The sequence below is a fragment of the Epinephelus fuscoguttatus genome, linkage group LG14 (assembly GCF_011397635.1).
Source record: "Epinephelus fuscoguttatus linkage group LG14, E.fuscoguttatus.final_Chr_v1".
Lineage (NCBI taxonomy): Eukaryota > Metazoa > Chordata > Actinopteri > Perciformes > Serranidae > Epinephelus > Epinephelus fuscoguttatus.
In genome coordinates, this window is record NC_064765.1 from 34,183,633 (window position 1) to 34,195,672 (window position 12,040).

A 12,040-nucleotide genomic window follows, 5' to 3' on the forward strand; every position below is an offset into this window, starting at 1 on the left:
GAAGGACTCCTTAAGAATGTTCCTTTTTGCCCTTTGCAGTGTGAGTGGGTTGGCCAAAGCTCACCCTGCAATGAGCCCACATAGACAACAAGAAATCACACGTGTTCTACTTGGTTACATGAGAAAATCTGCGGGTGTCATCAACAAGCCAGGTAGGAGTAATACAACAAACTGCGCCACGTGGTCGTCTTGTTCCATGTGTATCAACAAAGAAATTATGCTTGCTAAATTGTGCAGATGCTAACATCCATCTTTGTGCCTTAGTCTGCAGGCAGGGAATTGAGAATGATAGCGAATGGGTTGGGGCAAACTTGGGACCATTTTCCCAACACGCAACGTACTCTGACCTCAAAGTCTTCAACCTTTCTAAGGTAAGTCATACGTTTTTCTCCTTCTTTTTAACCAGTCTTCCTTGAAAACAGTAGCACAATATGCAGAACGTGGGAATCTGCATAGAGCGGTGGTTTTTCCATGTCAGAGCGAAAAGGAATTCATATATCCTCTTTGTTTGTGTCATCAGGGGGAGGTTCTGGAATCCCTCTCACCAAACCAGAAGGCTGAGCTGCTCCTGGATCCAGACAGCGGTGCTTTGGAGGATGAGGTCTTCGTGAGGGAGGTGTTGACAGGCTTGACAGAGTCCCCTGATGATGACCAGCTCGAGGAGTTTTTTGAGGCTTTTGCAGACATCAATAAGCAGGTGAATGCTTAACTTTGAGATTGCCATATTTTCCCACAAAGTTGCCTTGCAAAGCAACCACTTAAAACTTGCCCTGGGCTTGCAGAATTCTTGCCATATCTAATCAGGGGCCCAGATTTAACTCAAAATGATAAATTCCTCAAACGCTTCTTGTATCTGTTGTCCTTGATGATGGCTTGAGTCATTCCCCTGATGCACTGTAGTATAAAGGTGCTTCACCAAACTTGCTCTCAATTCTACACTGATTTCAGAAATGTAAAATACTCACACCCGCACCCACCCCCACCCCTACCCCCACCCCCCGAAGTGAAACTTGAATCCTTTTATTTCCAGAGAAACATCACCCTCATCAAAAATCCAGCTGTGCGAGACACCATCTTGAACCTGACCTTGGCAGCCCTTGCTCCTGAATTTGAAGAATTTGAGCCTGAAGACTTTGAACTGTGGTTCCAGCGCCATTTGACTCCTGTGATGGCAAGCCTCCGCCCTGGCAGCTTGGTGGTGATCCCCAGAAACATCAGCTGTGCATCCTACGCAGCTATGTAAGAGACAATATTTCTGAAGTCCACAGCTCAACATTTTGGGTTTGCATCATGATGTCAGACTTTAGCTCCGGACAAGTCACAAAGATGTCTCTTTTCTTCCTTCAGCCTCACTGGTCTTCGGCAAAGCTTGGAATCTCTGCCACTGGACATTTCCTATGATGTCAGATCAAGCATAAAGTCACTCAAGAAGAGATTCCCACGTACGTGGCAAAATGTTCACCTGACAAACTGTTTTCAGAAAAGCCAGTTACCACTACAATGACAAGAGCTGCACTGACGCCATGCCTCCCTTTCAATTTTTCTCTCAAACAGGTTGCTCAGTTCCAGATTCCTTCATGGTGAGTTTATGTCTATGGATGTAATTCATGGATCACTGTATATTGGATCGAAATTTACAGGACACAAGTCTGACACATTAACTTTGGCAAGGTGGCGCATTAAGGTATTTCAACTTTTAGTAGCTGTAGCCACTCGAATAACAATTATGCTTTGCTTCTCTCAGTGCAAAGAGACCCGGTTGATGGTAAGTCTGTAAAGTACCAGACATTTTAACTTTGATGACAAGATAGCGTTGTGAAGGTACAATGCCTGATACACGAATATTGTCTTTTCACAGAGGACCACATCTGTGCTGCATTTGAACGGGTAGGGCAATGACTGTTTAGTCCAGTGCTAAGTTTGTGTAGGTTCAGCTTGTCCTCACAGTCTAACTAAGGTGACGGGTGATTAACTTGTTATTGCTCTCCTCAGATCTCAAATTGAACACACACTGTCTGTTGACAGTTCCTCAGAGGCCTTGTGCAATTTCACCATCACTGAGAATGCCTGCTCCTCGGTAAGATTGTTTCGTAAGCTGTGAATCCCAAAGAAAGATTTGGCTTTGGCTTCATTACCCTCGTGATAGAAATCTCCATAAGCTCTGAAACTCTTTGCTTTACTTCCTGTCTAATTTTTCCCAAGGCCACACATCTGACAGCCAGCAACGTTTCCACATTGATGAATTGCTCACTGCAAAGCCACAGGCCATTACCTGTAGAGGTCTGGAAGCTTTTCTTCCAAAAGCTTCTACTGCACTAGACGGGCTCTTATGACATTCGCCACCATGGTAAATCTAATCCCACAGTTTCACAGAATAGTTGTGTGCCCGCTGCAAATCTGTATCAGGCCAAAATGACTTTTTCCAATTCCAGGCCCCAGGGACAGCAACCCATCCTTGTCACATATGCTTGAGGCTCTTGGAGAAGTGAGAATTGCCAACTTCAGTCAGGCCCAACTGCAGAACGAAACCTTTGTCAGCAACTGGTTCCAAACAAAGATTCGTCCATTTTTGGCCTCTCCATCCCCAACTTCCTATTCTGCCTTAGCGCCAAGAACTTCAGCTGCCATACATACCAGACTGTGTAAGTAAATGTGTGATATTTTGCCCTTTGAACAAGGTTGCAGAGGAACCTGCAGATTTACAGTTGTCAAGTGTTTAAAGCCTTCTCTCAAATTTTAGTATCCAGGCATTCAGCAGCCAAATGGCATACATGGACAGAGAAAGACAGCACACAGTCTACACTCATTTCATCAAGCCATTCCTTTCAAGAAACGACTCATCAGGTAAAGGCAGGTGCCCAAGCTCAATTTGGTGATGTCCTGATGGCATACAGTGGTTACACCCTGCCAATGTCTTTCTTTCTGGCTTCTTTGCAGATCCTGGCTGTGTCTCATTTGACGGAGATAGTGAAGAGTGGCTACGGGCAAACCTTGGCGGCTTTTCTGGTTTTGCAACCCTACAGGATCTGCAAGCCCTAAATGCCAACTTCTCCAGTGTAAGTGGCACCTGTGGTGGTAGCATTCCTTTTTCCCCAAACTGAAATGTCTTTCCTGTGGCTTTGCAATTCCAGCTGTCTGATTTTGCATTGATTCCCTCTCGTAGGCCGAATCGTTGTCAGTGCTCACTCCTACTCAGGTGGCACAGTTTACACTGAGCTCAGGGGCCTTGAATGACACAAACCAAATCGACCGTGTGTTTGACCGTCTGGAGGAGGGCGATGCTCTGGAAAATGTGGACGAATTCCTGACGGAGCTCGCGGCAGAAGAAAAGGTAGGGTACTCTTGACACCCGGAAAAGAAAGACAATGCTAAGCTTTGAAGGAGCATAGTTCATACTTAGATACGTACGGAACCCTCTACATCAGCTGTAGGGGATTCGTTCAAGTGAAATATTTTGTTACATCCCTTCTCGCATCTTGTGTGGTGCACTATGGTATAAAAATCGTCTCATGTCATCATTTGTCAGGAACCTGATTTCCAGCCTCCTGTCAGAGATCGTGTAATGAATAGGACCTTCGCCATCATCAGTCGCCATTTCCGCAATTTGAGGAAGCCGACTGGTTCATGTGGTTCCATGTGACACTGGTTACTTTCCTTCCAAGTTTCAGTCCAATGATGCTGAAGAATGCAACCTCAGACGTAAACTGCACAAACTACCATGTTGTGTGAGTAGCATTTCACATACAAGCAAGTTTGCATTGCAAAAAATACAACTGATGAAGGACTCCTTAAGAATGTTCCTTTTTGCCCTTTGCAGTGTGAGTGGGTTGGCCAAAGCTCACCCTGCAATGAGCCCACATAGACAACAAGAAATCACACGTGTTCTACTTGGTTACATGAGAAAATCTGCGGGTGTCATCAACAAGCCAGGTAGGAGTAATACAACAAACTGCGCCACGTGGTCGCCTTGTTCCATGTGTATCAACAAAGAAATTATGCTTGCTAAATTGTGCAGATGCTAACATCCATCTTTGTGCCTTAGTCTGCAGGCAGGGAATTGAGAATGATAGCGAATGGGTTGGGGCAAACTTGGGACCATTTTCCCAACACGCAACGTACTCTGACCTCAAAGTCTTCAACCTTTCTAAGGTAAGTCATACGTTTTTCTCTCCTTCTTTTTAACCAGTCTTCCTTGAAAACAGTAGCACAATATGCAGAACGTGGTGAATCTGCATAGAGCGGTGGTTTTTCCATGTCAGAGCGAAAGGAATTCATATATCCTCTTTGTTTGTGTCATCAGGGGAGGTTCTGGAATCCTCTCACCAAACCAGAAGGCTGAGCTGCTCCTGGATCCAGACAGCGGTGCTTTGGAGGATGAGGTCTTGGTGAGGGAGGTGTTGACAGGCTTGACAGAGTCCCCTGATGATGACCAGCTCGAGGAGTTTTTTGAGGCTTTTGCAGACATCAATAAGCAGGTGAATGCTTAACTTTGAGATTGCCATATTTTCCCACAAAGTTGCCTTGCAAAGCAACCACTTAAAACTTGCCCTGGGCTTGCAGAATTCTTGCCATATCTAATCAGGGGCCCAGATTTAACTCAAAATGATAAATTCCTCAAACGCTTCTTGTATCTGTTGTCCTTGATGATGGCTTGAGTCATTCCCTGATGCACTGTAGTATAAAGGTGCTTCACCAAACTTGCTCTCAATTCTACACTGATTTCAGAAATGTAAAATACTCACACCCGCACCCACCCCCACCCCCACCCCCACCCCCCGAAGTGAAACTTGAATCCTTTTATTTCCAGAGAAACATCACCTCATCAAAAATCCAGCTGTGCGAGACACCATCTTGAACCTGACCTTGGCAGCCCTTGCTCCTGAATTTGAAGAATTTGAGCCTGAAGACTTTGAACTGTGGTTCCAGCGCCATTTGACTCCTGTGATGGCAAGCCTCCGCCCTGGCAGCTTGGTGGTGATCCCCAGAAACATCAGCTGTGCATCCTACGCAGCTATGTAAGAGACAATATTTCTGAAGTCCACAGCTCAACATTTTGGGTTTGCATCATGATGTCAGACTTTAGCTCCGGACAAGTCACAAAGATGTCTCTTTTCTTCCTTCAGCCTCACTGGTCTTCGGCAAAGCTTGGAATCTCTGCCACTGGACATTTCCTATGATGTCAGATCAAGCATAAAGTCACTCAAGAAGAGATTCCCACGTACGTGGCAAAATGTTCACCTGACAAACTGTTTTCAGAAAAGCCAGTTACCACTACAATGACAAGAGCTGCACTGACGCCATGCCTCCTTTCAATTTTTCTCTCAAACAGGTTGCTCAGTTCCAGATTCCTTCATGGTGAGTTTATGTCTATGGATGTAATTCATGGATCACTGTATATTGGATCGAAATTTACAGGACACAAGTCTGACACATTAACTTTGGCAAGGTGGCGCATTAAGGTATTTCAACTTTTAGTAGCTGTAGCCACTCGAATAACAATTATGCTTTGCTTCTCCAGTGCAAAGAGAGTTGATGGTAAGTCTGTAAAGTACCAGACATTTTAACTTTGATGACAAGATAGCGTTGTGAAGGTACAATGCCTGATACACGAATATTGTCTTTTCACAGAGGACCACATCTGTGCTGCATTTGAACGGTAGGGCAATGACTGTTTAGTCCAGTGCTAAGTTTGTGTAGGTTCAGCTTGTCCTCACAGTCTAACTAAGGTGACGGTGATTAACTTGTTATTGCTCTCCTCAGATCTCAAATTGAACACACACTGTCTGTTGACAGTTCCTCAGAGGCCTTGTGCAATTTCACCATCACTGAGAATGCCTGCTCCTCGGTAAGATTGTTTTTCGTAAGCTGTGAATCCCAAAGAAAGATTTGGCTTTGGCTTCATTACCCTCGTGATAGAAATCTCCATAAGCTCTGAAACTCTTTGCTTTACTTCCTGTCTAATTTTTCCCAAGGCCACACATCTGACAGCCAGCAACGTTGCCACATTGATGAATTGCTCACTGCAAAGCCACAGGCCATTACCTGTAGAGGTCTGGAAGCTTTTCTTCCAAAAAGCTTCTACTGCACTAGACGGGCTCTTATGACATTCGCCACCATGGTAAATCTAATCCCACAGTTTCACAGAATAGTTGTGTGCCCGCTGCAAATCTGTATCAGGCCAAAATGACTTTTTCCAATTCCAGGCCCCAGGGACAGCAACCCATCCTTGTCACATATGCTTGAGGCTCTTGGAGAAGTGAGAATTGCCAACTTCAGTCAGGCCCAACTGCAGAACGAAACCTTTGTCAGCAACTGGTTCCAAACAAAGATTCGTCCATTTTTGGCCTCTCCATCCCCCAACTTCCTATTCTGCCTTAGCGCCAAGAACTTCAGCTGCCATACATACCAGACTGTGTAAGTAAATGTGTGATATTTTGCTCCCCTTTGAACAAGGTTGCAGAGGAACCTGCAGATTTACAGTTGTCAAGTGTTTAAAGCCTTCTCTCAAATTTTAGTATCCAGGCATTCAGCAGCCAAATGGCATACATGGACAGAGAAAGACAGCACACAGTCTACACTCATTTCATCAAGCCATTCCTTTCAAGAAACGACTCATCAGGTAAAGGCAGGTGCCCAAGCTCAATTTGGTGATGTCCTGATGGCATACAGTGGTTACACCCTGCCAATGTCTTTCTTTCTGGCTTCTTTGCAGATCCTGGCTGTGTCTCATTTGACGGAGATAGTGAAGAGTGGCTACGGGCAAACCTTGGCGGCTTTTCTGGTTTTGCAACCCTACAGGATCTGCAAGCCCTAAATGCCAACTTCTCCAGTGTAAGTGGCACCTGTGGTGGTAGCATTCCTTTTTCCCCAAACTGAAATGTCTTTCCTGTGGCTTTGCAATTCCAGCTGTCTGATTTTGCATTGATTCCTCTCGTAGGCCGAATCGTTGTCAGTGCTCACTCCTACTCAGGTGGCACAGTTTACACTGAGCTCAGGGGCCTTGAATGACACAAACCAAATCGACCGTGTGTTTGACCGTCTGGAGGAGGGCGATGCTCTGGAAAATGTGGACGAATTCCTGACGGAGCTCGCGGCAGAAGAAAAGGTAGGGTACTCTTGACACCCGGAAAAGAAAGACAATGCTAAGCTTTGAAGGAGCATAGTTCATACTTAGATACGTACGGAACCCTCTACATCAGCTGTAGGGGATTCGTTCAAGTGAAATATTTTGTTACATCCCTTCTCGCATCTTGTGTGGTGCACTATGGTATAAAAATCGTCTCATGTCATCATTTGTCAGGAACCTGATTTCCAGCCTCCTGTCAGAGATCGTGTAATGAATAGGACCTTCACCATCATCAGTCGCCATTTCCGCAATTTGAGGAAGCCGACTGGTTCATGTGGTTCCATGTGACACTGGTTACTTTCCTTCCAAGTTTCAGTCCAATGATGCTGAAGAATGCAACCTCAGACGTAAACTGCACAAACTACCATGTTGTGTGAGTAGCATTTCACATACAAGCAAGTTTGCATTGCAAAAAATACAACTGATGAAGGACTCCTTAAGAATGTTCCTTTTTGCCCTTTGCAGTGTGAGTGGGTTGGCCAAAGCTCACCCTGCAATGAGCCCACATAGACAACAAGAAATCACACGTGTTCTACTTGGTTACATGAGAAAATCTGCGGGTGTCATCAACAAGCCAGGTAGGAGTAATACAACAAACTGCGCCACGTGGTCGTCTTGTTCCATGTGTATCAACAAAGAAATTATGCTTGCTAAATTGTGCAGATGCTAACATCCATCTTTGTGCCTTAGTCTGCAGGCAGGGAATTGAGAATGATAGCGAATGGGTTGGGGCAAACTTGGGACCATTTTCCCAACACGCAACGTACTCTGACCTCAAAGTCTTCAACCTTTCTAAGGTAAGTCATACGTTTTCTCTCCTTCTTGGTAACCAGTCTTCCTTGAAAACAGTAGCACAATATGCAGAACGTGGGGAATCTGCATAGAGCGGTGGTTTTTCCATGTCAGAGCGAAAAGGAATTCATATATCCTCTTTGTTTGTGTCATCAGGGGGAGGTTCTGGAATCCCTCTCACCAAACCAGAAGGCTGAGCTGCTCCTGGATCCAGACAGCGGTGCTTTGGAGGATGAGGTCTTCGTGAGGGAGGTGTTGACAGGCTTGACAGAGTCCCCTGATGATGACCAGCTCGAGGAGTTTTGAGGCTTTTGCAGACATCAATAAGCAGGTGAATGCTTAACTTTGAGATTGCCATATTTTCCCACAAAGTTGCCTTGCAAAGCAACCACTTAAAACTTGCCCTGGGCTTGCAGAATTCTTGCCATATCTAATCAGGGGCCCAGATTTAACTCAAAATGATAAATTCCTCAAACGCTTCTTGTATCTGTTGTCCTTGATGATGGCTTGAGTCATTCCCTGATGCACTGTAGTATAAAGGTGCTTCACCAAACTTGCTCTCAATTCTACACTGATTTCAGAAATGTAAAATACTCGCACCCGCACCCACCCCCACCCCCACCCCCACCCCCCTAAGTGAAACTTGAATCCTTTTATTTCCAGAGAAACATCACCCTCATCAAAAATCCAGCTGTGCGAGACACCATCTTGAACCTGACCTTGGCAGCCCTTGCTCCTGAATTTGAAGAATTTGAGCCTGAAGACTTTGAACTGTGGTTCCAGCGCCATTTGACTCCTGTGATGGCAAGCCTCCGCCCTGGCAGCTTGGTGGTGATCCCCAGAAACATCAGCTGTGCATCCTACGCAGCTATGTAAGAGACAATATTTCTGAAGTCCACAGCTCAACATTTTGGGTTTGCATCATGATGTCAGACTTTAGCTCCGGACAAGTCACAAAGATGTCTCTTTTCTTCCTTCAGCCTCACTGGTCTTCGGCAAAGCTTGGAATCTCTGCCACTGGACATTTCCTATGATGTCAGATCAAGCATAAAGTCACTCAAGAAGAGATTCCCACGTACGTGGCAAAATGTTCACCTGACAAACTGTTTTCAGAAAAGCCAGTTACCACTACAATGACAAGAGCTGCACTGACGCCATGCCTCCCTTTCAATTTTTCTCAAACAGGTTGCTCAGTTCCAGATTCCTTCATGGTGAGTTTATGTCTATGGATGTAATTCATGGATCACTGTATATTGGATCGAAATTTACAGGACACAAGTCTGACACATTAACTTTGGCAAGGTGGCCGCATTAAGGTATTTCAACTTTTAGTAGCTGTAGCCACTCGAATAACAATTATGCTTTGCTTCTCTCCAGTGCAAAGAGACCCCGGTTGATGGTAAGTCTGTAAAGTACCAGACATTTTAACTTTGATGACAAGATAGCGTTGTGAAGGTACAATGCCTGATACGAATATTGTCTTTTCACAGAGGACCACATCTGTGCTGCATTTGAACGGTAGGGCAATGACTGTTTAGTCCAGTGCTAAGTTTGCGTAGGTTCAGCTTGTCCTCACAGTCTAACTAAGGTGACGGTGATTAACTTGTTATTGCTCTCCTCAGATCTCAAATTGAACACACACTGTCTGTTGACAGTTCCTCAGAGGCCTTGTGCAATTTCACCATCACTGAGAATGCCTGCTCCTCGGTAAGATACAATTACGTAAGCTGTGAATCCCAAAGAAAGATTTGGCTTTGGCTTCATTACCCTCGTGATAGAAATCTCCATAAGCTCTGAAACTCTTTGCTTTACTTCCTGTCTAATTTTTCCCAAGGCCACACATCTGACAGCCAGCAACGTTGCCACATTGATGAATTGCTCACTGCAAAGCCACAGGCCATTACCTGTAGAGGTCTGGAAGCTTTTCTTCCAAAAGCTTCTACTGCACTATAAGGTGCTCTTATGACATTCGCCACCATGGTAAATCTAATCCCACAGTTTCACAGAATAGTTGTGTGCCCGCTGCAAATCTGTATCAGGCCAAAATGACTTTTTCCAATTCCAGGCCCCCAGGGACAGCAACCCATCCTTGTCACATATGCTTGAGGCTCTTGGAGAAGTGAGAATTGCCAACTTCAGTCAGGCCCAACTGCAGAACGAAACCTTTGTCAGCAACTGGTTCCAAACAAAGATTCGTCCATTTTTGGCCTCTCCATCCCCAACTTCCTATTCTGCCTTAGCGCCAAGAACTTCAGCTGCCATACATACCAGACTGTGTAAGTAAATGTGTGACATTTTTCTCACCTTTGAACAAGGTTGCAGAGGAACCTGCAGATTTACAGTTGTCAAGTGTTTAAAGCCTTCTCTCAAATTTTAGTATCCAGGCATTCAGCAGCCAAATGGCATACATGGACAGAGAAAGACAGCACACAGTCTACACTCATTTCATCAAGCCATTCCTTTCAAGAAACGACTCATCAGGTAAAGGCAGGTGCCCAAGCTCAATTTGGTGATGTCCTGATGGCATACAGTGGTTACACCCTGCCAATGTCTTTCTTTCTGGCTTCTTTGCAGATCCTGGCTGTGTCTCATTTGACGGAGATAGTGAAGAGTGGCTACGGGCAAACCTTGGCGGCTTTTCTGGTTTTGCAATCCTACAGGATCTGCAAGCCCTAAATGCCAACTTCTCCAGTGTAAGTGGCACCTGTGGTGGTAGCATTCCTTTTTCCCAAACTGAAATGTCTTTCCTGTGGTTTTGCAGCTGTCTGATTTTGTATTGATTCCCTTTCGTAGGCCGAATCGTTGTCAGTGCTCACTCCTACTCAGGTGGCACAGTTTACACTGAGCTCAGGGGCCTTGAATGACACAAACCAAATCGACCGTGTGTTTGACCGTCTGGAGGAGGGCAATGCTCTGGAAAATGTGGACGAATTCCTGACGGAGCTTGCGGCAGAAGAAAAGGTAGGGTACTCTTGACACCCGGAAAAGAAAGACAATGCTAAGCTTTGAAGGAGCATAGTTCATACTTAGATACGTACGGAACCCTCTACATCAGCTGTAGGGGATTCGTTCAAGTGAAATATTTTGTTACATCCCTTCTCGCATCTTGTGTGGTGCACTATGGTATAAAAATCGTCTCATGTCATCATTTGTCAGGAACCTGATTTCCAGCCTCCTGTCAGAGATCGTGTAATGAATAGGACCTTCGCCATCATCAGTCCCCATTTCCCGCAATTTGAGGAAGCTGACTGGTTCATGTGGTTCCATGTGACACTGGTTACTTTCCTTCCAAGTTTCAGTCCAATGATGCTGAAGAATGCAACCTCAGACATAAACTGCACAAACTACCATGTTGTGTGAGTAGCATTTCACATACAAGCAAGTTTGCATTGCAAAAAATACAACTGATGAAGGACTCCTTAAGAATGTTCCTTTTTGCCCTTTGCAGTGTGAGTGGGTTGGCCAAAGCTCACCCTGCAATGAGCCTACCTAGACGACAAGGAATCACAGAAGTTCTTCTTGGTTACTTAAGACAATCTGCCAGTGTCATCAACAAGCCAGGTAGGGCTAACACATTATTCTGAAATATGCTGAATTGGCACTTAGAACAAAACTGGCACTTCATTTGTTCCACGTTTATCAACAACAAATAATGCCTGCTAAATCAGAACTATGCTAGTGACTATCTTTTTGCCTTAGTTTGCAGACAGGGAATTCAGAGTGATGCTGAATGGCTTCAAATAAACCTGGGCCCCTTTTCCCAATACACAACATACGCTGACCTCAAAGCTTTCAACCTCTCTGAGGTGAGTCATAAATTTTTCTACATATCTTCTGGGAAAATAGCAGTGTGATATGTGTTTCTCTACCGTATCAGTATGTGAACGCAACATTTTTTTATTAGTTAAACACATGTTCAACTTGTTCATTGCTTACTTTCTAAGGGCCATTAATATGGACATGAGCATTGTTTATTGGTGTTTTAAACAAAGTTCGGGCCTGTTGTCAGCTTCCTGTCCAGTTTAAAGGAAAGGAAGAGTTTTGGCCCGAACAGGCTCCCAGACTGTTGTTTTCAAGGGTCTGTAGTAAGGAAATGGTGTAATCCATAGTGGATTCTCAACT

At 44.9% G+C, this 12,040-nt stretch overlaps 1 protein-coding gene across 1 annotated transcript in view; it reads left to right on the plus strand.

Moving 5' to 3' along the window:
* Positions 1 to 6,546: 6,546 nt before the first annotated feature.
* LOC125901393 (uncharacterized) overlaps positions 6,547 to 12,040 on the plus strand; it is a 49,375-nt gene continuing 43,881 nt past the window's right edge. The window contains exons 1-6 of the mRNA XM_049597083.1: positions 6,547 to 6,619; positions 6,713 to 6,831; positions 10,712 to 10,879; positions 11,075 to 11,274; positions 11,367 to 11,479; positions 11,618 to 11,724. Of these exons, the coding sequence (XP_049453040.1) occupies positions 6,547 to 6,619; positions 6,713 to 6,831; positions 10,712 to 10,879; positions 11,075 to 11,274; positions 11,367 to 11,479; positions 11,618 to 11,724 (780 nt within the window). The remainder of the gene's footprint in view (positions 6,620 to 6,712; positions 6,832 to 10,711; positions 10,880 to 11,074; positions 11,275 to 11,366; positions 11,480 to 11,617; positions 11,725 to 12,040) is intronic.